A 27,549-nucleotide genomic window follows, 5' to 3' on the forward strand; every position below is an offset into this window, starting at 1 on the left:
GTTTCAGCCGCCTAGCCTGCGCCACCCCAGACCCATTGAGTATTTTGTCTCTCTTGGATTCCAACAAGCCATTGCTATTGGATTCTTGCACTCCTTGTGACCTATGACACCACAGTTTAGGCAGTAACAATCTTGTAACCTTTCATATTTGAATTCAATCCATAGATTTGGTAAGTTATTTCTGTTCATCCAGAAACCAGTAGGGAGAGGTTTGGATATATCGATTGCCATTTTAACCCTGAGAAAGGTTCTCTCCAATACCTCTTCCACCCTAGGATCTTCCACTTCTGCTACAATTCCCATTCTGTTACCAATGTCTCTTGTTGTGTCTGCATTAATATATTCCTGCGGGAGTCCGTGAATCTGAACCCAGAACTCCAAGTAATCATGTGCTACTTCATGCACAGATACCCCTTGGGACCATATTTGAAGATTGAGAATTTGTCCCCTTATGCTCCTAGGTCCTCCATTTAGTATTTGTAACCCTTTTTCCCATATCTTTGATGCTGACTAAAATTTTATTTCTTTCTACTGCAGAAATTCATATGCCTTCTAGATTGCCCTATATTCCAAGCAATGTGTTTTTGATGATCTTGAATGGGAGCTCCGGGTTCGAGATAATCTTCCCAACCAAGTTAATACAATCAGTCTTGAATATGCTGCTCTCTATTCTCCGGTGTTCTCCGGTGTGATGGTTTTACCTTCTATTGTTTCCTTTTCGAAACTTGACATCTTGTATTGTAGAAGAGAGTAACTATTCTGTTTGAAGCAAACTGTAATGAGTTAGTTGGGACAATGGTTTGAAGTGAACGGAGTAATGGTTGTTTCAGTTTATGAAAATTTGTACATCCTTATCAACACTTGTATCAGTAACATTAATTACAAGAAATAAGTTGAATACTTTAACATATCAGCTTTCACAAAAGGTGAACCAAAGAATATACAAATTTAAGTTTTTTTCTACAGAAGCGTATTCCAGTTAGCCAAACACTTTTGCTTCCGAAACTAAACTCTGAACGGCAAGCTGAAAAAGAATTGTGAAAAAATATTAAAACAATCAGTGGCAATCCACAAGTCCAGTAAAATATCAGTACAGTTCACTGTGATCCACTTTTCTCAGGAACTTCCATTTGAGGAGGTAAGAGGTTTAAGAAGCTTCCCTTTGCCTGTTGATTCGCAGCCATAGCTGATTCATCATCTGTATTAAACAATAAAACTAATCAAGCCGATGGAACAATGTTCACAAAACTAGCTTGCATGCTCCTGGAGGCACATGATTAGGACTTAATTAGAGAATTAGACTGACATGTCTTTATGAACACATCTGAAAAGGTTATTCATGCTATGAACATTTGAAAAAGCATTATACTTCAACCATATACTTTAAATGGTGGTGGAAATTGCACCGTGCCACAAAAGTTTTGCATCGTTTCTACTACCAAACCCAACAAATCTAGTCAATCGAAATTGGTCTAGGGTTGCGGGACACACCCAACATTCATAAAGGAAGATGCTGAAAAAAATTCTTCCATAAAGAAACAACCATCAAGTGATGCAAAAAGCCCCGTTTAATTCAGTTGCGGCATCATATGGTGCGGTCTAACTCAGTCAACTTTGTCATCATACACCATAACAAAATAGTCTAGCCGGTAAACTAAATGCTTAGCACACCAAATGTTTTACGATTATAGCTTCTTATTGGCATGATTCTTAAATGATAAACAAAAATATTTGTGCCTATCCGCATATGAGAAATAAATATATTTGAGTAAATGGTCAATTTCATTCCTGAAAAGATCAATCGTTCTCCAAATTGATCCCCGAAAGATTTTTTAATCAAATTCGTCCTTCAAATATTTTTATCAAATTCGTCCTTCAAAGATTTTAAGTTAGTCACATTAGTCCTTTTGTCATTTCCGTTGTTTGACGACGTCAAAATTTCTTGTGGCACGTTAAGTGACACCATATTGACCATAGTATACTCCTAGCTGTGCTAATTGACTGTTAACATGCTAAGTTTATGTAATTAGATCAAATCAACCCCAATTGAGCAAGACTTTGAGACATTGAAATTCCTCTTTCAAATTAAAATTGATTTGATCTAATTTCATAAATTTATCATGTTAGCACTTAATTAGGATTGTCAGATGTCTGTTGTGGCATCACTTAAAGTGCCATATCAGCAAACTTTGACACCATGAGCAACGGAAGTGAGGGAGGGACTAATGCGACCAACTTAAAATCTTTGAAAAACGAAGTTGATTAAAAAATCTTTCGGGAACCAATTTGGAGAATGAGTAAGTTTTCAGGGAAGAATTTGACCATTTACTCTAATATATTTTGAAAAAAAAAATTAAGTCAACCTCTTTACATTATAGGATGCGCATAAATCAGAGATAAATAATTACGAAGACCATAATTAATTTTAGGATTAATGTTTACTTTGGTCTGTACAGGTTTTTATAAATCAAAATAGTCCGAATTAGCCGGTAGGTAACAAGTGAGTCAAATTGGTCCCTTCAAGAACTAACTTCATTTATGTTAAGGAACTACTAATTTGATTCATGATTTCTAGGTAGTATTTCGACACTTTACCTACATAGACCAAAATGACTCACATGTATACCTACAGAGATCAAAGTGAGCATTAACCCATTAATTTTACGATAAAAAAAAAACTTGAGAAATGTGGAGATGGGAATTTTAGGAGGAAAAGGATTTCTTTTATATTTCAAATGACCAAGCTTTTCTTTTTCATATTTTTCTTGTTCTCTTTTTCATTTTATATATTGCTAGTTAGTTAATATCCTCAAATTACGATTGTTAAGATGCAAAGTGCTACCATGTGATGCTAGGTAGAGAAGAGTTGTTTACAGTTCTACAATGGAGCACCAATTGATATCAGTATAGTGAACCATCTATACTTTATAGAAGAGAAATATCTTCAAGGAATAGGAAAGTAAAAGGGAAAAAAGAAAGGGATATTCTTACCAAACAAGGCTTTAATGGATGGTCTTTTAGGTTTTGTGTTCTTTTTCTTCAATTCAGCTGATAAAGTAACATATGCCCAAATTAATTGTGAAAAAGAAGTGCAATTATGAATCAATTACAAACTGAAAAAACAATGCCTACATAAATATCCATATCTTTTTCAGCATAGAAAGCTAAACCAGCAGAATTTTCAGAGAAATCATAGTGTAGTTGAATAAAAATTGCTTGATGAATCAGATTTTAAACTGGCTATTATTATTTGTTTCTCATATAAGTGACTATGCAAGAATGCATTTGTATACATGAAATCTCAATTAAACGACCTTTAAATCAAACTAAATTAAAGAATATCATAGTACAATAAAACAATGGCGTCGTTTGATTCATGTAGCCGACCCCACCTAGTGGGACAAGGCTTTGTTGTTGTTGTTGTTGTTGTATAGTACAATAAAATAATGAATTAAAGAGGAACCTTTTAAGAAAAATACTAACTTTTTGTTTCTGAAAATATAATGATACTTATTTTTTTCAAAGGAAAGAATTTTACTAAGAGAGGATAAGTTTTGTTTCTGAAAATATAATGATACTTATTTTTTTCAAAGGAAAGAATTTTACTAAGAGAGGGTAAGTTTAGAGGATTAATATGTACATACCAATTCCAGGTAGTTCATGATCCTTCACGATTTCGAAATTCTTATATGTGTAGCCAACAAAGTTGACATCTTTAGATGGCAACATCTGCAGTAAATTTCCTCTTGTAAGCATTAAGGAGACATGATTTTCAAATCAATATGCAACCACATTCAGAATTTGTGTTCACATCACTTTCAAGTTCCAATATCTTTCAAGTTGATTCAACTGCGAATAATTACCTTTATTGAAACTATGCTGTAAGCATGATTATGAAAGTATTCACAGAAAACAGAGAACTAATTAATCTAGTCAAGTAATCCAGTGATTAAACTATTTCGCAAAGATTAATTATTCCGAACTTCTTTTTAACACATGAAAGCTGTTTTGAGTACATTTTGGTATGTCCGAGGAATACAGGTAAATTTGGTTATAATTTTAGTTCATTTTGTTTACATTGGAATTTTATTTTAGTAATGCCTTTTTCGAAAACGACAACGGCGACACTCACGGACGCGTGAAGAGAGAAGACGCCGACAATGGATGATGAACGATGAAGATGGCGACGCGATTTAAGTAAGAAAAATAAAGAGTGCAAGTGCGTGATGGTGAAGGATTTAGGGTGGCAACAGTGAGGGGTTTAGGGTGGCGGCGGATGGCAGATGACGGAACGACATTAGAAGAAGAGGTGGATTAGAGAGGACAAGAAGTTAGGTTTCGTGAATGATTTTATCATATTTGGACGAAGAGAGGAAGTGTGAAATGTGAATGACGGCTTGGGGTTCCAGGAGGGTTTGAAACTAATATATATATATATATATATTTCATTAAGATGAGGGGAAGGATAATAAAAATTGGGGATAAGGGTTCCCATACTATAGAGCCATTGCTATTATCATAAAACCACTTGTTCCAAAAACTTAATCTAATAGGAAGAAACACATGAATGGTTATATCTCTAATATGCTCCCTCGCACAAAAGCCTCTTTTGGATTTTCGTGAATTTTGCATAGACATTCTTTCTCTTTTTTATTTGCTTTACACTGAAACTCTTTCTTTTTCGGGCCAACATGGATCAAACACTAGACTTTTTAATCATAGAAGTTCTAACACCATGTCATAAAACCACTTGTCCCAAAAGTTTAAACTGATATGAGAAGGCACATGAATAGTTATATCTCTAATAGTCATTAAAGATGTTGATCCTAATTCGTCAAACAGAGGACTCTCCAAAGATCCCAAAAGCATGTCCCAAAGACATCTTACCATTAAAGAATATAGAATTGAGATGCCAATTTGAATCCAAAAGTGACATGAAGAACATGTCATTTATGTGAAACTCTATTAAGAATAGCCATTGAACCAAAGAATCAAAATTTTAACCTTTGAAGGAGTTTGACTTCTAAATTGGTTAGTCAAATAAAAGTCTATAGTAGACCAAGTCAGGAACTAAACTTAAGTTTTAGAAGTTGAAACTGCCAAGGGATCAAGAGTTTAGGTTCTTCTCTCGTTAAAAAGTAGAAGAAAAATAATGTAAGGAAGATGAATTGCAACAACAACAACATCTCTTATTAATGTCATAAAAGACTCAGTGATTGACCAACAAATGTCTACTGAACTCTTAGTTTTTCAATTTTTTTAACTTCAGGAAAACCTCTCTTTTAAAAATGAAGAAAGGCAAAAACTAAGACCTTTTGTAAAGATGATAGGCAAAAAGGCGAATCAAACCTACAGAATATTATGCTGAAAGAAATATAAAGGAGCAATTGGAAATAACTTTTGATAAATAACCCGAAAAATCCAACTGCATAACATATAAGATTCACCAAAGAAATGAGTTAGACTCTTGTAGACAAACTGCTTATGAATTTTGAATAACAAGAACCAACCTTTCTCCATGGGCCAGCCTTTGATGAAGTTTCAGTTTGCTTGTCCACCTGCACAAAATTAGTAAATCAAGAAAGCAAAACACTTGCTAGCAACATATAATAAGCAACTTTTACATATCATTGAGCATAAAGATATATAATATACCTCTTCAAACTTCTCAAAATTTTGAGTATCTAATTCATCATTGACCTCAGGTATAAAAGCAGCTTTCATTTGGTACAATTTGTCCCATTCAATACCTTTGAACCATGGGTGAGCCTGTATATAAAATGACCAACCACTTGTTACTTACTATGCAAACATATCCGATACTGAATTATCAATTATGCAACTTAGAAAAGAACACACCACAACACCTTTATTTCGTCAGCTCCTTTGGTTCCAAGCCTCTGTTCCACATTACAGAGGAGTCTACAAATAAGATCCTTTGCCTCTGCTGAGAGTTTAGCTTCTTCAGGAAATTTTAAATGAGTTCTCCAATTTACTATCTGCATATTCCAAAGTAGGAAATTCAGATGATTAGAATTGCTGAAGGCAAAAAATGTCATGTTAAGCCCATGGAAGAAATAGTTGAATAGATATATAAAAGTCATTATTATGTCTTCACCTAACTATATCATTAACACCATAAAATATACAAAAAGTTGCAGTAGAAGGATGATCAAGAAATACTTAACAAGAAATTACTAACGAAAATAAACCACGATTGAATAATCCTGGTGTATAATTCAAACATTTCGTGAACTTCATGCAGTCTGTTAGATATGTTTTATCTTAAGACATTACCAACTGCAGTCATGTTCTGCATGTCTTTTAGAAGTACTCTGTAAACACCTATACAATATGATAATTTAAAAATATTTATCTTATTCAAACAGTAATTGATTTGTGTAGCACAGCATCCTGAATTGACATATATAGTGTTGGACACACTGCTTTGCATGTCGAGCATAAACAACAAGGTAAATGTCTTCAAAGTTTCCACAAATGGGTGATAAATCTTATAGTTTATGTTATCAAAAGAAAAAAAAAAAATCTTATAGCCATAAAACATCTTTCCTATAAGTTTGAGTTGTTAAAAAAAGGGGCAGAAAGTAGATATATCTAAAGACAAAAACCCATTGATGCAAGATCACATTGGAGTTGTACATAGAATAGGAGATGACGAAGATTGAACTCTAGACCAATTGGTCAAAGGGGTTTTGCTCTCATTTTATGAACTGTTGATCCTAAAAGCTTAAGCTACAATAAATGGTTAAAGGTAACAGATTGATTGAGCAAAACATCAATGGCAAGTTCATCTAGAGAAACTGATAATTTATATTTTGTGGGTACATTTTGTAGGATTTTATTTTTAGAAACTCACAAAATTCAGGTTACTTAGAATTCCTATGTAAGTGCTAAAATTCGAGTCATACAATGCATGATGCATTGGCCATCCACCAATAGGCCGTCAAGGCATTACCTTTCTACACGTTGACATTGGTTCATCTGAATAAAAGGGTGGATACCCGACAAGCATTTCATACATTATGGCCCCCAGAGACCACCTGTGAGTATTGACAAAATAGCATCATAATATATTGGAAGAATAAGAAGTTAAGAAACACAAGGGAATCGGAGAGAAGTTTGGAAAGTAGTATGTAGATATATATTTTATAATACCAATCACATTCCACGCCATATCCTTTCTTTAACAGAACTTCTGGAGCAATATAATCAGGTGTTCCAACAGTAGAATAAGCCTGCAGTAAGAGAAATTGAAATTTTCCATAATGCTAAATAGACTCACCATCACACAACAATTATGGGGGAGAGTTTCACAACCAGAAGCAAAAACTTGGGATCACAAAATTTACACAAAAGAATCCAACGTTAGAAAATGCACAATATGAATTATAAAAAAAAAACACAACCAAAAGCATGTATTAGTTATTGTGGAATATATATAGGCTGTTACTTTAACCAGCAAAATTGTTGCTAGTGTCACAAAAACTGGTGATTCCTCAAATGTAAACCTACCAGCATCTTCATCATCACCACTAGAACTATTACTAGGATGTTCCCATTGTGTTATCTCAAAGACCATGTCAGATATCCTAAAGAGCTTAACCATGGCAATCAAGAAACCAATGAACCATGCAGTCAAGGTTGTGAAAACTATAAAAGGGCAACCCGGTACACAAGCATCCCACATTAACGCAGGGTCCAGGGAAGGACTGCACCCAAAGAGCGTAATGTACGCAGCCTAACCTGATAATTACATGGCTGTTTCCACGGCTTGAACTCATAACCTTGAGGTCACACGGAGACAACTCAACTGTTGCTCCAAGGCTCTCCCCCAAGGTTGTGAAAACATTTTTTCATCAAGTTCCGCTTTGAATAAGTCCTTTAAATCCATCTAAAATTTATTTTGCAGTGCAATTAAGTTGCTTGTGATGAATATGCACTAATAGCAAACAATAATATTCCATTCCACTACAAAGTATAAAATTATTTTGCTATATCCTAAGTTCCTAACCTTTATACATCTACATCATATAATTCCTCCTACTTATGTTGCTTCACTGCTTGTCAAATCACAGGGGTTACTGACCTACTGCAAGGCACTTTGGAAAGAATGGCTGTATCTCTTTAATCAATTTCTGCTACATCTCCTCAACTCCATCCTCTCAATTCCCTGGTTCAGGAATTACATTTACTGGCTTTGACTCTGATGTTGATTCTACAATTTCTGCAAAGATCAATATGATGTATCGAATTTCTAGAGGGTCATCTTGACATCAAAAGTTCCATGCTTATAACCATGTTGTACGTCATATTCTCCACCAACGTAAAACACCGATTTCTAATAAAATGAGAATTAATTGACCTGTTGTGTACCTAACCAGGGGTTTCTAGTCAAATTATAGGTACTACCACATTGCTTTCATTGATGCATTTTCTCTATTCAAATGGTTTTATTTTCTTAAAGAAGTATGCACGATTTTATGCTTTCCTACAGGATGGCAGCAGCTGAAATACAACTTGGTTTTCCTATTAAATCCGTACAATTTGAATGTGGGGAAATGATTTTTGGGCGTTCACTAGATATTTTCAAACTCATGGCATCATGCACCATCTCATTTGTCTGCACATGCATTGTCGAATTGGGACGGTTGAAGGAGCACTTCCATTTAACAGAAACTGGGCTAACCCTGCTTGCCCAGGCAGCCATGCCTCTCACCATTTGGGATACGTCTGTGGCTACAGTCCTTCCCACTGCCAATAGGATTCCTACTCCTGTTAACCCATTTCCCTTTGAAACCCTTTTTCATGTAAACCCGTCTTCGAATTGCTCAATGTTTCTCCCAAGCCTAAACCTCAATTCTTGCACAAAATGGAACATAACCATCCCTGCATCATATACCCAATCTGCTCAAATCACTCTTCCACTCACCGCTGACAGCTCAGCCATTAGTTACCACTAAGGCCCCTTATAACTAGCCCAATTCCCTGTAGGTTCTTATCACGTTGTCATGGGTTCTGCTGAATTTTTTCTAAGATCTTGCCCATCTGCGGTATCTTTTGGGTCTTGAGTTCACAGGCTGTCTGATGGATCCCTATTGATATCATAGCAGAAACACATTAAGGATCTTCTCATGAAAAGCAGGATGATAAGGCTAAGGGGATGCTAATTCTATGGTTTCAGGTTCAAATTTATCTAAACATGATAGTGACACCTGACACCAGGGAAAACACCACACTTTACCGCTTGATAGACGGAATATTGCAGGTATGTGGAGTGCAACATCTGGGCCTAAGAAGCTCTTTTTTAGGTTGATTGGGAATCAGAAGTTGGTTACAGAAAGTCGATATTGAATGCTTGTGTTTTCCTTTATCAAATCATATATCTTTTAGGTCCAAGAAGCAACCTTGGGTGGCTTGGTCCTACAAAGAGGCCAAGTATCAAACTTATCTAATGTTATAGGTGAAATCATTAGGCTCCAATACCATCATAAAGAGTTCCTTACCAAGACCAATTGTCTACTGTAATAATTTAAGCATGGCTATGCTCTCCCACAACCTAGTTCTGCACTCTAGAACCAAACATTTGGAATCAGCCTATTTGTTGTAAGAGAACATCATGCAATGTAAACTGTTAATTGCAGTATTGCACATATCCCATTGTTTGAACAGCTACTTAATCGGCTTACAAAAGGCAGTCTCAAATGTGAAGTTTCTGTTGGCTAAGGGAAAACTCTAAGTATAGGACTTACAGCATGTGTGTAGCATCGGTCAGGATCTCTTCCTGATGTGATAGCTATCATAGTTAGCTAGGAGTAACAGAATTACCTAACAAGCCTAGAATTCCTAGAATTACCATTTACCAATCTCTTATAGTTTGCATTGCAACTGTAAAGGCACCCAACTCTCACACTACATTTATATCTCATTGCTCATTCATCACCTTACCATATCACATTCAGATTATACCATTTTTCTATTTTCTCTAACTTACATTCTCTAGCCTATCCCTATTATTATGCCTACTTTATTTCTATATTTTACCCTACTGGGGTATCAAAGTTTAAACCCTGAAGTATATAATTTCTTAGCCATCCCATCTATTGATTTATTAAAAGTGTGCCTACGTTCCAAATAACCAAATGTATCATACTCTCATGAACTAACTTCTTTTAGTCACATCCATTCACAGAAATAAGAGAATCCTAGCCTAACCTTTACTGCACTTGGTCATTGATGCAGCAGTTCTTGCTCGTATGATTCTACAGTCGAGCCACATAGCATATTGCTTATGTTGATTGTCAATTGCACAATGCAATCCTTAGGCTTCAGACCATCTATACCAAGTGACTTATAATACAGATATAGCCTAACATACAATGTTACCAAGTGACTTACAAGCATTCGCCGATTTTTCTGCCAATGCTGCAATTGCTCCTGTTGTGTTCGTCTGGGAGCTGTTGGACGTCCGTCACTCTGGAGGGTTCCACTTCTGTTAACACCAATAGAGAAGTCCTTTTCTTGAAGACTACTGCAGTCTAGTGGTTTACATAAACCAAAATCTGATAATTTCATGTGACCATTTCTATCCAGCAGCAAATTGTCAGGCTTGATATCTCTGAAATGCATACAAATCAGAGACAACTATAACATAAGTATCTCTGGTCCATGTTACATTTTCTCACTAAAAGCTATTGTGTACTGCTACAGTTTACCTATGAATATAATTATGTTTATGAATTGACTCTATGGCTAGTACAGTCTCCCCAACATAGAACCTGGCCTCATCCTCTGTCAGAATATCTTTCCGCATCAGCAATGTCATCATATCTCCACCAGGAAGATATTCCATGATCAGATATAAATTCTCTTCATCTTGAAAGGAACAATACAGTTTTACAATGCAATTGCTGTCAACTTCTGCAAGTAGGTTCCTCTCAGCTTTCACATGTTCAACCTAGAAAACATTAAGAAAATACACATTTTTACATTGTGCAATACGTTTATGAACACAACATGTACTTTAACAATGTGATGATTTCAATACTTGGCCTCTGCGAAGCATCTCTGATTTTTTAAGCTTCTTCATAGCATATACATGACCAGTTGCCTTCTCCCGGCAGACTCTGACCTATAAAAGGATGAAAAATTGAAAAACTGTAAACATAACTGTCCCAAAGAACTATGTCAAAGAGCTAATGGTGCAAAACAAAGACTCTGTTGGTATAAAATCATTAAAGTAAGGAGGAAGTTTTACTTGGATGCAATAAAGGTAGACTATACCTCTCCAAAAGCACCCTTCCCAATCATAGTGAGGGGCTCAAAGTCATCAGTCCCCATCTTATGCCTCTGAAGCCGCATGTATTCTGTCTCTTTTTTTTCCAAATACTTAAGCAAGTTGCTCTGCTCTTCCTCAGAGACTTCAGCATCAGCCAACTTTTTCTCTAGCATATTACGTCTGCCAAGAATAATGTATTTTCACGTTAAATCACCAAAGAAACTTGCAACAAGATTTCGATATGCACCAATAGTAACATTAGATTGCCTAAAATACATATTTATAGATACCTTTCCTTCCTTTCCTGTAGGTTCTGCATCTGCTTCTTATAATGGTTTTCTATGTACTGCTTTGCTGCTTCAACTTTCTGTTTCGTTACTTTTGAAGGTGCCTCTTCATTTGTTGGGGGTTTGGATCCTTCTTTTGTCATTCCTACAGTTTCCTTATTTTTTGAAGACTTCATTTTGTCCTTTGAATTGAACTTACTAAACCATCGCCTTGTATTTTCCATTTTCTTCGTCAATGCTTAAGTTAAGCTGTCGCTTTATATATTCTATACACCAAATGCTAGAGACTAAAAAGTTTTGCAACACAAGGATCTCATTTTAGCAGACTTGAAAATCAAGGCGTCGCTGTTCACCACAAGATTTTAACATGGATAACCACTACTTCTGTCCAAGCACAATAACCGGCAATAACCAATTAGCAAACTTTCACATCATTGTTTTTAGCTGATCAAAAGCAAAACCTCAACACAGAGACAGAGCATTCAACTACTCCCCAGAATTTCATTGAATTGGAAGCATCATTTGCCTGCTAATAAAAGAAAATACAACGAAGAAAAAAAAACATATTAGGGGTTGATTACTTACTTCATTTGTTATGACTTAGGAGAATGAAGAAATGAAGAATACCAAGTGGTAAATCCTAATCCTAATCCTAATCATAATTCAGAATCCAACGTCAAGCACAACTGCACTAACTAAACCTGAACATATCAAAAGCGGAAACAAAATCAGTCACGGAATTAAGAAATGTAAACCAAATCTGCCAAGATCCTCATCTTGCATAGAAAGATTTCAAAACCTTCTCATCCTTCATATTAGCAATGCTTGAAAGTTGAAACAGTTCAAAAAGCACAATTCAAAAAATCAATATTTCTTCATATACACTCATCAAAATCACTCATCTGAGCATCAAGGAAGATGGTCAAACTTTCAACATTTGTAAAGCTACAGTGCTGAATCACCAACAACAAAAAATAAAAAAAAAAATCTTTTTTCTTTCTTTTCTTTCCCCACATGTCTCACTATTGAATCAAAAACCCAACAATAAATAAACAAATATAAACAAAATTAAAGATACTTGTAATCCGAATTAAAGTAAAAAAATTATATTTAAAAAAAAAAAAACTTACAAGCAGTCAACTAGAAATTTGAACTTAAGAACAAAGTGTTCCAAAAACCTTGAATTTCAGACGAATCTGAAGTAGAGAAAGATGTTGATAGGAGTCGTTGGTGAATGGTAGCGAGAGAGAGAGAGAGAGAGAGAAGTACACGGCGTGATTAACGGCGAACGGTAGTAGTAGAAGACTAGAGAAGCACATTAGCTTTTGGTGTTAGAAGATGATGTGACCGTGACTTTGAATGGGATGCTTCGTTTCCATTCGCTGGCTTTGCGTTTGGTTTTTTTCCCCAACTTTTTCCTTTTCTTCAGATTTTGATTTTGTGTTGAGTTGGAAACCACTCTAAAATAATAAGGAAGACTTTTGAGGAATCACGTAGCAATATTGGAGTCATCCTCTATATTTTAGCTTCTACTCTTTTCTTATTAATTATGCTACTACTAGAGTTTCTTACCTTAAAAAATAGTGATACGGTTTTTAAAATTTTTATATTTAAATAAAAAATTTTATTTACTGATTTAAATCAAAATACAAAGATATTTATCGATTTATGTATTTATTGACATTTTCGCAGTTAGATACTGCAAAAATTAAATTTAGACGATTATGATTATGCTAGCGAAAATATGATTGATTTTATCTCTCTGTTCTTATATTTAATTTATTGCCAGCAAAAATAAACTAAAAAATTTAATTACTTTTATGATAAGTGACAACTTCACAAATTATTTTATAATTGTATCTGCATCATATTTGTTAATTATATTTTTACCATTATAAAGTAATTTATTTTATTTGTTTATAATTAGTAAAATAATTATTAAATTTAATTAAAAATAGAAATAATCAAAGGAAAAGTAATATTAATTTAAACATTGTAGTTTATTATTATTAATTTTTTTAAATTTTTAACCCCTTTTCTGTTTAACAGTAGAAGTTATAATAAGTAAAATATAATTAATACTTTCTTAAAAAAGAAATGAGACTAAATTCATTTTATCAAAAAAAATGATAATTTATAATCAAAGTAAAATGAAATTAGTGTATCTCTTATTTTATGAAAGCATTAGTTAAATTTTACTTATTATAACTTCTACTATTAAATTGAGAAAGGGATAAAAAAATTTAAAATTAATAAAACAAAAAATAATATTTAAAATAATAATTTTTTTATATTAATTAGTTATATTTCTAATTAATAGATATGATGTTGATGCAATTGTATGATAATTTGATAAATCATTAATTCTCGTCAAAATTTATTTTTAATATGAAAAGTAGAGTTGTGTTTTTGCTTATTATTGACATTGGTAAGTGTTTTGCTGGTTTATGGAATAGCCTTTTAACACGCAAGAGGCATGATGAAGTAGGGTCGTCGGCGACGTGGCAGAGCTCGACCAACATGCGGGGGGCGTGATGAAGCAGGGACGTCAGCCACGTGGCAGTGCCCTAATACGTGAGCATCTTTCTTATTTTTTAATGAATTTGCAATTGAATTTGTTAAGTTTAATCAAGATTTAAGTACTTTAAGCCACTATGAATGCTATTTTGAGTTATGTGAAATTTGATTTATTTCAGGTAGCATTCGAGCGGATTTGACAAAGTTTAAAAGGAAGAAACGAAGCCATGGCAAACCCAGGAGGTGGCGCCAAACTTGGCATTCCTCAAGTTTGGCGCCATGATCATTACAAGCATCCATTGCATATGGCCTTAGTAGCACCAAACTTGGGATTTTCCAAGTTTGGCTCCATACTCACTATAATCTCCAAGAATTCACTGCTTTGATGGCGCCAAATTTGGGATTTTCCAAGTTTGGCGCCAGGATGAAGAACATTGAGATTGCATGTGGTTGAAGTGGTGCCAAATTTGGCCCAACCCAAGTTTGACGCCAACCTTAGAGAGCAAGGTGGTCTCCATTCGTCCCCAAAAAAGCCAGCACGAGATATTTTTATTAATTTTGATTAAACTTTATTTTATTTTACAATAAGAAAAGATATTATTTAGCTTTAGAAAATATATTTTACATTTATTAGGATTTGATATAAAAGAAAAAAGATTCAGCCCTTCGGACTCTTTTCTCTCTTACGCACCTCATTCTGCACTTTACAGTTTTTAGAACCCTAGTTTTCTCTTAGAGCCATAAGCAACTAAACCTCCACTGTTAAGGTTAGGAGCTCTATTTATTCTATGAATTAATACTAATACTCTTCTTTTTTAATTAATGTATTGATTTCAATTTCAAGAATTTGTTTTCACTCTTCATCTTTATCTATACTTAAAGGGATACGTGACATATAATTCTCTTATATTTGGATAATTAGAATTTTTCTGGTATATAAACTAGAATTGAACTTAACTCTCTAATTAAACTTAAGTGACCAAGGAATTGGCGGTTAACTAGGTTATATGAGACTAAATTACTAAGGAGGGTTTAGTCACATATAGTTTTCCATGAATTGGATCTTGCATGACTAAAATAGTTGGTAAGAAAAGTTAATTCGGAAGATAAATAACTCCGAAACCTTAACTGTTCTCTCATATAATCTTCACAACACGTTTATTGTTTACTTTCTGATTCTCTGATTTTACTGTTTAATGCAATTGAACTCTCAAACACCATTTTTTGCTTGTCTGACTAAGTAAATCACTCAATCATTGTTGCTTGATCCATCAATCGTCATGGGATCAACCCTCACTCACCTGAGGTATTATTTGGTACAACTCGGGGCACTTGCCGGTTAGTTTGTGGACTTTGAATTTCGCACCAAGTTTTTGGCGCCGTTGCCAGGGATTGACTGTAATTAATAACTACTAGTTATTTGATTGCTTAGATTAGATATTTTTGCTTTAGTTTTATTTAATTCTTGCCTTTAATTTTCCAAAATTTTAGCAATTATTTTTCCTTAATTTATGAAATTAAGTTTGGTGTCCCCTAGTTATTTTATTTTATTTTCCATGTTTAATTTTTTATATATAAATTTCGAAGTTTTTTTCATTGTTACTTCGCAATTTTTGAATTTTTTGCTCTATTTGTTTAGTTTAGTTCATTTTATTTTTTTTACTTAGGTTGCCTCATTGGGAATTCTCTGCACTCTGACATAGAGATTCTCACTTTTTCTTATTTTCTGTTTGTTTATAAGCAGGAACATGAACAAATTTGATCCTGAGATTGAATGGATGTTGAGAAGGCGTTTACAACAAGCTAGAGCTTACAAAGCCGGTGAGAATCTCAGAGATAATCTTGAGGAGAAAGCTGAAGAGTTCACCATGGATTCTAACAACAACAATGCGGTTAATGCAAATGTTGTTAATCCAAATGCAAACGGGCAACCTAGGAGGACCTTTGGCTCATATACACCACACCTAGCCTGGATTTCTATGGGAATAGTATTGTGGTACCTCCTGTAGGTGCAAATAACTTTGAGCTGAAGTCTCAGTTAATCACTCTAGTGCAACAGAACTGTCAGTTTCATGGACTCCTATAGGAAGACCCAAACTTGTTTATCTCAAATTTCTTGCAGATCTATGATACTGTGAAGACTAATGAGTGAATCCCGATGTCTACAAGTTACTTCTCTTCCCATTTTCTGTGAGGGATAGAGCAAAGCAGTGTCTTGACACTTAACTCAAGGAGAGCTTAGATACTTGGGATAAGGTGATCAACAAATTTTTGACCAAGTTCTTTCCTCCTTAGAAGCTGACTAAGCTGAGGACGGATGTTTAGACTTTCAGGCAGAGAGATGGTGAATCCCTCTATGAAGCCTGGGAGAGATACAAGTTGATAATTAAGAAGTGTCATCTGGATATGTTCTCAGACTAGATCCAGTTGCAGATTTTTTATGATGGACTTTTTGATATGGCTAAAATGTCTTAGAATAATTCTGCAGGTGGATCTCTGCACATGAAGAAGATTCCTGAAGAGGCTAATGAATTGATTGAGATGGTTGCTAACAACCAATATTTATACTCTTCTGAGAGGTCTTCTGTGAAGAAAGGAGTTATGGAGTTAGATGCTGGAGATGCTATTCTTGCTCAGAACAAACTTTTGTCTCGACAATTGAGTGGGATGCAAGTCTCTGCTGTCAATACTCAAAATGCTCCTCAAGATGCCTCCTATGACATGAGTGGTGGCTATACCTAAGGTGAGACCTATGATTATGCTCAGTGCCTCCTAAACAGGTTAATTTTATGAGGAATGTTCCTAGAAACCCCAATAATGATCCATATTCAAAGACCTTTAATCGAGGGTGAAAAAATCACCCAACTTTGGGTGGAGAGATCAACCTCAGAGGCAGCAAAATTTTAATAATTCCCAAGTTGATTTTAATCAGAATAATTTTAATAACCGCCAGTTTCAATCTTCTCAACCATAACAGCCACAAGCTCAACCTTAGAATACTCCTGACTTGGCGGCTATTGGTATGCGAAATTGTGATTCACACTTTTCACAACTCCGCACAACTAACCAGCAAGTGCACTAGGTCGTCCAAGTAATACCTTACGTGAGTAAAGGTCGATCCCACGGAGATTGTCATCTTGAAGCAAGCTATGGTCATCCTATAAATCTTAGTCAGGCGGATTCAAATGGTTATGAGGTTTTGATAATTAAAAGATAATTAAAACAAAAAATAAAATAAAGATACTTATGTAATTCATTAGTGGAAATTTCAGATAAGCGTTTGGAGATGCTTTGTTGTTTCTGAACCTCTGCTTTTCTATTGTCTTCTTCAAATCATGCGTGCTCCCTTCCATGGCAAGCTGTATGATCCTCTCGGATGAAAAATACCAGGTATGATCTCTGCACGGCTAATCAACTGTCAGATTTCTCGTCTCGGATGAAAAATACCAGGTACAGCTACCGCACAGCTAATCATTTGTCGGTTCCCACTAGCGTCGGAATAGGATCTCTCTATCCTTTTGCACACTGTCACTGTGTCCAACATTCGCAAGTTTGAAGCTCGTCACAGTCATCCCTTCCCATATCCTACTCGGAATACCACAGACAAGGTTTAGACTTTTCGGATCTCAGGAATGCTACCAATGGTTCTAGCCTATACCACGAAGATACTAATCTCATGAACTCGGCCCGTTTATTAGATACCCAAGAGAATATATTTCGGCTGTCGTCCAATGACTACGTTGAACATCATGTAGACCGCTTGTGGTTGTCAGGCACGCGGATCTTGGCTAAGCGAGTAACGAAGATATTGGGTGATTGTCACGGGTCACCCTTTCATTCTGACTTAACTGAATTAAGTACAAGAGTATATATTGGAGAAGAAGTAGGCGTGAATTGAAAGAAAAACAATAGTACTTGCATTAATTCATGAAGAACAGCAGAGCTCCTCACCTTAATCTATGAGGTGTAGAAACTTCACCGTAGAAAATTGATGAGAGAACTTTTGTGTGGTCTAGAAATTTGCAGATAAATCCTCGTTGCAAGTATAGTTTATAAACCTTCAAAAGTTCTTTCATATAAACGTTTTGGTTGTCACAAGTAACAAACCCCTTTAAAATTGATAACCGAGTATTTAAACCTCGGGTCGTCTTCTCAAGGAATTACAGGGAACTATGTTCTTATTATTGGTTATGGAGATTGTAAATTTGGGGTTTTGAGAATAGGGAGCAAGTAATTTAAATTGCAATTAAAATAAATAAATAACTGTAAAATAAACTTTTGGCAAGGTATGAGAAATTGGAAGTCCTAGCCCAGTTATCCTTATCAACAATAATAAAAATTGACTCTTGATTCCACTTAGTTAACCTTTACTAGAGCAAGGGAAGGTCAAGTGACTAATTAGTTTGATTTTCAAATCCTAGTTAATCCCTAAGGAAAGATTGGGATTATTGAAGTTCAGTTCAATTAGCAAAGATAACAATTATCACTTATGTTGAGTTAAGATAACTCCTGAGTTACTAATTTTTTAACCAAAGCCAAGAATGTAGAAAGCTAAATTAAAATCATAAATATCTGGAATACCTCAAATAAAATACATTCAAAGCAGTAAAATCTAACATGGAAAAGTTCATAAGCCAATTGGGCAACATAAACCAAATACAAATAAAAGCATTAGAGTCAATAAAAATAGAAGCGAAAGTAAATAGAAAGGGACATTGAACCTGGGATTGAGAGTCACTCCTAAAACTAAGAGAAGTCCTAAATCCTAATCCTAAGAGAGAGGAGAGAACCTCTCTCTCTAAAAAACTACATCTACTCCTAAAATTGTGAATGTGAAAGCTCCTCATGAATGGATGCATTCCCCCACTTTATAGCCTCTAATCTGTATGTTATGGGCTGAAAACTGGGTCAAAAGCAGCCCAGAAATCACCCCCTGTGATTTCTGTTACGTTCAGGTCGCGGAAAGGTGACGCGGCCGCGTCGTCCATGCGGCCGCGCGGATTGGGTGTTGGCCAGGTCACGCGTCCGCGTGACCCACGCGTTCGCGTCGCCTGGCGTTGGGACAACTATAGCAAATTATATATCAAATCGAAGCCCCGGACGTTAGCTTTCCAACGCAACTAGAACCGCGTCATTTGGACCTCTGTAGCTAAAGTTATAGCCGTTTGAGTGCAAAGAGGTTAGGCTAGACAGCTTAGCAATTTCTCCAACTTATTGTATTCCTTCCACTTTTGCATGCTTCCTTTCCATCCTCTGAGCCATTCCTGCCCTATAATCTCTGAAAAAACTTAACACACATATCAAGGCATCTAATGGTAATAAGAGAGGATTAATATTAGCAAATATAAGTCCAAAGAAACATGTTTTCAATCAAAGTACATAATTAGGAAGGCAAATGTAAAACCATGCACATAGTATGAATAAGTGGGTAAAGAGTTGATGAAAACCACTCAATTGAGCACAAGATAAACCATAAAATAGTGGTTTATCAACCTCCCCACACTTAAACACTAGCATGTCCTCATGCTAAGCTTAAGAGAACTATAAAGATGAAGAGGAATGGTAGGATGTATGAAATGCAACCTATCTATATGAATGCAACTACATGCAAAAAATGTTCCTACCTACTTGGTTAAAAATAATAAGTTCCCCCAAGACAAACATAAATCAAATTTCACTAATTAAAATTATACAGTAAAAATAAGTAAACTTGTATGAAGATAGCTCATGAAAGCAGGGAACATAGAATTAAGCACTGAACCCTTACAGGAAGTGTATATGCACTCTAATCTCTCAAGTGTATAGGGTTAATCACTCTACTCTTCTCTAGTCATGCTTTCTAAACTTTGTTCTTCATCTAACCAATCAACAAATATTTAATGTACCAATGCAAACATCATGAGGTCTTTTCAAGGTTGTAATGGGGCCAAGGTAAGGGTGAGGATATATATATAAGGCTAAGTGAGCTAGTGAAGTGAATCCTTGAGTAGTCTAAGATCTCACCTAACATATACATACTCTATTAAAATTATACTTAGCTACCCAAATTTTCCCACTTTTGTATTACATACTCATGTATCAAACTTATTTTTTTTTTCTTTTGAATTTTGCCCATGTGCATTGGTTCTTTTTATTTTGCATTTGGGGTAATATATATNNGGTGATGTAAAAGGTAGGCTAATTTGGGATAAGTGAGCTAGAATCAAACAATGGCTTCAATCATATGCAAGCATGTAAATACACTAAATAATGGACATATAGATTGGAACAAAATATAGATTACAATCATAGGGAAGGAAACATACAAGAATAAAAATTTATGGTTAAATAATGTAACCATGTAAATAAGCTCAAAGTCTCACAGGTTGTGTGTTCTTTGGCTCAAAAACCATGTTCCAAATACAACTTCAAACAAGTTTAACACAAAAATTTTCATTTTAAATTAGTGAAATTTTTCAAAAATAGGGTCCTAAAAAGAATTTTATTACTTTAACCAAGTAGTAACTAAATGCACAAAATCAAATAAACATGCAATCAAATATGCAGATGCAACAATGAACAAATTAACATTGGTGTTGAAATAGGAAATAACTAACCATGGAAATCGGTATCGACCTCCCCACACTTAAAGATTGCACCGTCCTCGGTGCATGCTAAGATGTGCAAGTGGATGGGGGTTGTGGTTCCTCAGTTGGGGCTCTTTTTGTTCCTTTCCTTGCTGTTGATTTGGAAATGGCTTTCTCTTTTCCTTTCTTGGTGGCCATCCTGAAAAAGGGAAGAGAAAGTAAATTAAATTCAAAGAGATATATATAGCAAGGAAGAGAACGGAAAAGGTGGTGATGGATGCACATTAAGATATAACTAACATTAACACATGCTCGCGAGTACATGTGAAAAGCCATCAATGGAAAATAGCTAGTGCATATAAGGACAAGTGAATGCAAGGTGTTTATTGGCATGCCGGCAAAGGGCATGAGTAGCATAGATCAAGCATTACTCGTAACAAACCATCATGTTTGTATTGACAATTAATTTCAATTAATACAATAGTAAAGGGAGTTTATGAAAAGCAAGCATTGAATAGTATAAAGTAAAATAGAGAAGTGCATAATGCCATATGGGATTTTTCACAAACACATAGCATGCATAGTAAATAAGCTATTTGAAAGTATTAAATTGAACATGCAAGCATCCTTTAAAAAGTAATATATTATTGTCAAATAATTATGCAACAATCCACAATGACCCAAATAAAATTCCAACACTAATGAAAATAGTGCAATGAATGAAAGTATGCAAGTAAGCAAAAGAAAATAAAAGATAAGAAGAATGAGAAGGGAACGAAGGGAAAAAGAAGTAAGTAAGAAAGGAGGGAGGAAAAATTAGGATTGGGGAAGATAAAATATTTTGGCATATTAGGTTAAGGTGTGCGACGCTGGCGACGCGGTCGCGTGGGTGACGCGGCCGCGTGGTGTGCAATAAGGTCAAGCGATGCGGACGCGTGGGTCATGCGATCGCGTGACTCGATTTGTGCTAGTGGCGCGAGTGCAGCCTCGCGCTCGCACAACTCTCTGTTCAAAATCTTATTAGTGCCAAATTTTAAGTGACGCGATCGCATGGGGCATGCAATCGCGTGAGTAGGATTTAAAGGAATATGACGCGGTCGCGTGGGTCACGCGGCCGCGTGGGAAGGATTATGTGTTCAACACCACTCTCGCACAACTTTCGGGTGTGCACCACTTTGACGTCGAAATCTTGGTCACGCGGCCGCGTGGGGCACGCGGTCGCGTGGGACGATTTGTGCCATTGGCACGCCTCCAGCCACGCTCTCGCGTGACTTTTTGTTCGTTTTCTTTTCTACCCATTGCACTGGTGACGCGGACGCATCAGCGACGCTGCCGCGTCGCGTGCGTATTTTTCCATTTTTTTTATTTTTTTAATGCAATATGCAGATGCAAATGCAGTGCTTAATGTGAATGCTATGCATGATTCCAGGTTCAATGAAAATAAAATAAAATAAAAATAAACAACATGAAATAAAATTGAAAAAGAACGATCATACCATGGTGGGTTGTCTCCCACCTAGCACTTTTAGTTATAGTCCTTAAGTTGGACATTTGATGAGATTCCTGCTATGGTGGCTTGTGCTTGTACTGATCCAGGAATCCCCACCAATGTTTGTATTTCCAGTAGCCTCCGGGGTCCCAAACTAAGCATGTAAAGCCCTTAAGAAGCTTCAAACAGATTCTTAGGCTCCCGGGGTGACAAATGCCAGAACAGATTCCAGGATCCCAAACTTTACTTTTACACCCGTTTTTGTCTCGATCTGCATTTTTTCAGCCGGGTAAAAGGTGATCTGAATTCTCACTGCAGTGACCAAACATCTTCCTAGACCCATTCAGTTGAGCTTTATACCAACCAACCATGATGAACCTTGCAGGACAATTCTTCCCACTGGTCATCTTCCTCTTACTCTTAATATCATAAAGAGCTCTAAGTTGACCATCCGTCTCCAGTAGCCCATATTCAAGTGGGGTTATAAAGCTAAGGGATATGAATTTTACCCACTTGAATGTTGTGAAGGATGATGGCAACTTAGGGGGAGGCATCTTTAATGGAATTGCAAGCTCCACTCCCTTGTGCTCTTTTCTGATAACTACTACCTCTTTGCAAGCTTCTTCAATTTCAACCTCTTCCTCTTGGCAGCTCTCTTCTAATTCAATCTCCTCTTCATTGCTTTCCAAGGGCATGGGAGGTTGTGCTTCTTCTTCTTGAATCTCCATCACTTGATCAACCTCTTCCAAGTCTTCGACTGTGATATGCCTTGGAGGTTGTACACCCTCCTCAGCATCAATTTCAAACATCTTGGAAGGGGGTTCTATGACTGGACTTTCCCATGGAGGTTCTGCATCTCCTAAGTCTTCAACCTTCAACATTGATGCCTGTTCTCATTATAGTTTCCATTCCTAACAATAACATTGGAATCAAACTTGAAGCGAGAGGGGTGAGAACTCATAGTTAGTTAATAAAAATTTAAAAACAAAAATAAAAGCAAATTTTAAATTCAAATTTTTGAATTTGAAAATTAAAATTTGAATTTTGAATATTTTTTTTTAAATTGAAATTTGAAGATTAAAATTTGAAATTTTTTTTAAAAAATAGAATTTTAAATTTTGAAAACTAAATTTTTAAAATTGAAAATTGAAAATTGATTTTTTTTAAAAATATTTACAATAACCAATAATAAGGCACATGTTTGTAATTTCCCGGCAACGGCGCCATTTTGATGAGAGAACTTTTGCGTGATCTAGAAATTTGCGGATAAATCCTCGTTGCAAGTATAGTTTCTAAACCTTCAAAAGTTCTTTCATACAAACGTTTTAGTTGTCACAAGTAACAAACTCCTTTAAAATTGATAACCGAGTATTTAAACCTCGGATCGTCTTCTCAAGGAATTGCAGGGAAGTATGTTCTTATTATTGGTTATGGAGATTGTAAATTTGGGGTTTTGAGAATAGGGAGCAAGTAATTTAAATTGCAATTAAAATAAATAAATAACTGTAAAATAAACTTTTGGCAAGGTATGAGAAATTGGAAGTCCTAGCCCAGTTATCCTTATCAACAATAATGAAAATTGACTCTTGATTCCACTTAGTTAACCTTTACTAGAGCAAGGGAAGGTCAAGTGACTAATTAGTTTGATCTTCAAATCCTAGTTAATCCCTAAGGAAAGATTGGGATTATCGAAGTTCAGTTCAATTAGCAAAGATAACAATTATCACTTATGTTGAGTTAAGATAACTCCTGAGTTACTAATTTTTTAACCAAAGCCAAGAATGTAGAAAGCTAAATTAAAATCATAAATATCTGGAATACCTCAAATAAAATACATTCAAAGCAGTAAAATCTAACATGGAAAAGTTCATAAGCCAATTGGGCAACATAAATCAAATACAAATAAAAGCATTAGAGTCAATAAAAATAGAAGCGAAAGTAAATAGAAAGGGACATTGAACCTGGGATTGAGAGTCACTCCTAAAACTAAGAGAAGTCCTAAATCCTAATCCTAAGAGAGAGGAGAGAACCTCTCTCTAAAAAACTACATCTACTCCTAAATTTGTGAATGTGAAAGCTCCTCATGAATGGATGCATTCCCCCACTTTATAGCCTCTAATATGTGTGTTATGGGCTGAAAACTGGGTCAAAAGCAGCCCAGAAATCACCCCTTATAATTTCTGTTACGTTCAGGTCGCGAAAAGGTGACGCGGCCACGTCGTCCATGCGGCCGCGCGGATTGGGTGTTGGCCAGGTCACGCGTCCGCGTGACCCACGCGTTTGCGTCGCTTGGCGTCGGGGAAATTATAGCAAATTATATATCAAATCGAAGCCCCGGACGTTAGCTTTCCAACGCAACTGGAACCGCGTCATTTGGACCTCTGTAGCTAAAGTTATAGCCGTTTGAGTGCGAAGAGGTCAGGCTGGACAGCTTAGCAATTTCTCCAACTTATTGTATTCCTTCCACTTTTACATGCTTCCTTTCCATCCTCTGAGCTTTTCCTGCCCTATAATCTCTGAAAACACTTAACACACATATCAAGACATCTAATGGTAATAAGAGAGGATTAATATTAGCAAATATAAGTCGAAAGAAACATGTTTCCAATCAAAGCACATAATTAGGAAGGAAAATGTAAAGAGTTGATGAAAACCACTCAATTGAGCACAAGATAAACCATAAAATAGTGGTTTATCAAAAATACATAAGAGAAAAGAGGTATAGGCATGACCGTGAGGCCAGCCTCTAAGTCCAAGGTATGATAGTCTATGATAGCCTGCGAATACAATAGTAAAAAGTGCTATTTATATTAAACTAGATACTAGGGTTTACAGAAATTAGGTAACTAAGTGCAGATAGTGCAGAAATCCACTTCCGGGGCCCACTTGGTGTGTGCTTGGGCTGAGCATTGAAGCTTTCATGTGCATAGGCCATTCTTGGAGTTAAACACCAGCATGGGTGCCAATTTGGGCGTTTAACTCCAGTTTTGGTGCCAGTTCTGGCGTTTTACGCCAGAGAGTTTTTGGCTGGCGTTTAACGCCAGTTTGGACCATCAAATCTCGATCAAAATATGAACTATTATATATTGCTCGAAAGCCCAAGATGTCTACTTTCTAACGCAATTAAGAGCGCTCCATTTGGGCTTCCATAGCTCCAGAAAATCCACTTCGAGTGCAGAAGGGTCAGAATCTAACAGCATCTGCAGTCCTTTCTCTGCCTCTGAATAAGATTTTTGCTCATGTCCCTCAATTTCAGCTAGAAAATACCTGAAATCACAGAAAAACACACAAACTCATAGTAAATTCCAGAAATGTGATTTTTGCATAAAAACTAATAAAAATATAATAAAAAGTAACTAAAACATACTAAAAACTATATAAAAACAATGCCAAAAAGAGTATAAATTATCCGATCATCACAACACCAAACTTAAATTGTTGCTTGTCCCCAAGCAACTAAAAATAAAATAGGATGAAAAGAAGAGAGTATCCAATAAGTTTCAAAAATATCAATGAAGATTAGTTTCAATTAGATGAGCGGGACTAGTAGCTTTTTGCTTCTGAACAGTTTTGGCATCTCACTTTATCCTTTGAAGTTCAGAATGATTGGCATCCATAGGAACTCAGAATTCAGATAGTGTTATTGATTCTCCTAGTTCAGTATGTTGATTCTTGAACATAGCTTCTTTATGAGTCTTGGCCGTGACCCTAAGCATTTTGTTTTCTAGTATTACCACGTGATACATAAATGCCACAGACACATAACTGGGTGAACCTTTTCAGATTGTGACTCAGCTTTGCTAGAGTCCCCAGTTAGAGGTGCCCTGATAAACCATTATTTTATGGTTTATATTGTGTTTAATTGTGTGGTTTTATCAAATCTTTACCCACTTATTCATATGATTAGAATGTATTTACAATTCCTTCCCAAAATTACTCCATGGTTGAAAACTTCCTTCCTAGAGACTTTTAATTATATATTTTAATTCTCCTTTATTCCATTCGATGCCGTGATCCCTGTGTTAAGTGTTTCAGGCTTTATAGGGCATGAATGACTTGGAAATTGGAAAGGAAGCTTGCAAAAATGGAAGAAACACAAGAAATTTAGGAGATGACTAGCGAGAAGCGACGCGGACGCATGGCTCACGCGACCGCGCGAATGGAGAAATCGTAGTGACGCGCTCTCGTGCCTGACGTGAACGCATGGATTGGAAACTGCACAAGTGACGCGAATGCGTGGACGACGCGCACGCATGGCAAGGCAAAACGCTAGATGACGCGAACGCGTAGATGACGCGATCGCGTGACGTACGTGATCTGCAGAATTTGCAGAATTCACTGGGAGTGATTTTGGGCCATGTTTTGACCCAGTTTTCAGCTCAGAAAAGCAGATTAGAGCCAGGGAACATGCAGAGGCCAGGGGAGACATTCATGCAGCATAATTTTCTAGTTTTAGATTTGATTTTACTCCTCCTCTAGGTTTTTCTCTCTACACATTCATAGTTCTTAGGATTTTGTTTTTTATTGCTTTTTGGATTGGGATATTGAGAAGAGTTATTACCTCCGCCAAGACTTCATCATTCTAGTTTGTTTTCCTTACTTGTCTCTTACTCTTCCATATCCTTAATTTGTTCAGAGTTACTATTGGATTATTTTTAGAATTTATTAATACAAAAACTATTTTTATTTTTAATTGGTCTTTTTGATTATTATTTATCATGTCTTCCTTTATTTCCCTTTCTTATTTTGTGAAGTTTACATTCATAATGAGCGAGTAGTTCCCTAACTTGATTGGGAGTTGATTGAAAGGAGAACATTGAGTTGGAATGCTCAAGAGTAAAATTGTAATTGGGTTTATTGTTGGATCGCCCTCTAGTCACAGACACTAATCCTTCCCAAGAGAGAGGATTAGAACTTGTGAATAGAAGTAGACTTCCAACTTGCTTGACTTTCCTCCATCTAGTAGAGGATAACTAAGCAGAATAACCTTCAATTATCAATTAATCTTGGGAGAACTCCAACAAGGATAGAGCTTCCGACTAATCTACTCCCGGTCAAGATTTTTATTTAAATTACATAAATTCTCTGATTTAATTTCCTGTTTATCAACTCAAAACCATTTTGGAAAACACCTAATTAATAAAATAGTACATCTTTTTGCAACTCGTTGGGAGACGACCTGGGACTCATACCCCCAGTATTTTAATTCTAAGTTTGTGACAACCCTTCTAAATTGATAAGCGGATTTTTGTTGGTTAAGAACTGTACTTGCAACGTATCTCTTATATTAATTTCTTAATCCGCCAATTTTCGCCACATCAATTTTTGGCGCCGTTGCCGGGGAGTTGCAATAGAGTGCTGAATTTATTTATTTGCATTTTATTTTATTTCTTT

General features: G+C 35.8%; 1 protein-coding gene across 16 annotated transcripts; it reads right to left on the bottom strand.

Annotated features, from left to right (window-relative positions):
• Window positions 716–13,078, bottom strand: LOC107625305 (serine/threonine-protein kinase tricorner). 16 transcript variants are annotated; one of them, XM_016327919.2, is made up of 15 exons: window positions 12,853–13,078; window positions 12,211–12,284; window positions 11,587–12,109; window positions 11,302–11,476; window positions 11,066–11,149; window positions 10,734–10,975; window positions 10,417–10,636; window positions 7,177–7,256; window positions 6,977–7,061; window positions 5,868–5,999; window positions 5,656–5,769; window positions 5,511–5,558; window positions 3,645–3,729; window positions 2,992–3,048; window positions 716–1,198 (listed from the first exon to the last, which is right to left on the bottom strand). In XM_016327919.2, the coding sequence occupies exons 3-15, from the start codon at window positions 11,805–11,807 to the stop codon at window positions 1,098–1,100; spliced, it is 1,644 nt and encodes a 547-aa protein (XP_016183405.1). In that variant the 5' UTR covers window positions 11,808–12,109; window positions 12,211–12,284; window positions 12,853–13,078; the 3' UTR covers window positions 716–1,097. The 16 variants fall into 16 exon arrangements, with proteins under 16 accessions (XP_016183405.1, XP_020971486.1, XP_020971490.1 ...); XM_021115827.1 differs by having other exon boundaries at window positions 11,587–12,112; XM_021115831.1 differs by having other exon boundaries at window positions 11,587–11,967; window positions 12,169–12,284.

This window comes from Arachis ipaensis, chromosome B02, assembly GCF_000816755.2.
Source record: "Arachis ipaensis cultivar K30076 chromosome B02, Araip1.1, whole genome shotgun sequence".
Lineage (NCBI taxonomy): Eukaryota > Viridiplantae > Streptophyta > Magnoliopsida > Fabales > Fabaceae > Arachis > Arachis ipaensis.

Excerpts from the sequence above, each read along its gene's own strand:
- LOC107625305 (XM_016327923.2), bottom strand. The coding sequence starts at position 11,807 with ATGGAAAATACAAGGCGATGGTTTAGTAAGTTCAATTCAAAGGACAAA. Across the intron at positions 3,049-3,644 it reads TCATGAACTACCTGGAATTG|CTGAATTGAAGAAAAAGAAC; the intron begins GTATGTACATAT and ends TTACTTTATCAG. Across the intron at positions 1,199-2,991 it reads ATCCATTAAAGCCTTGTTTG|ATGATGAATCAGCTATGGCT; the intron begins GTAAGAATATCC and ends TGTTTAATACAG.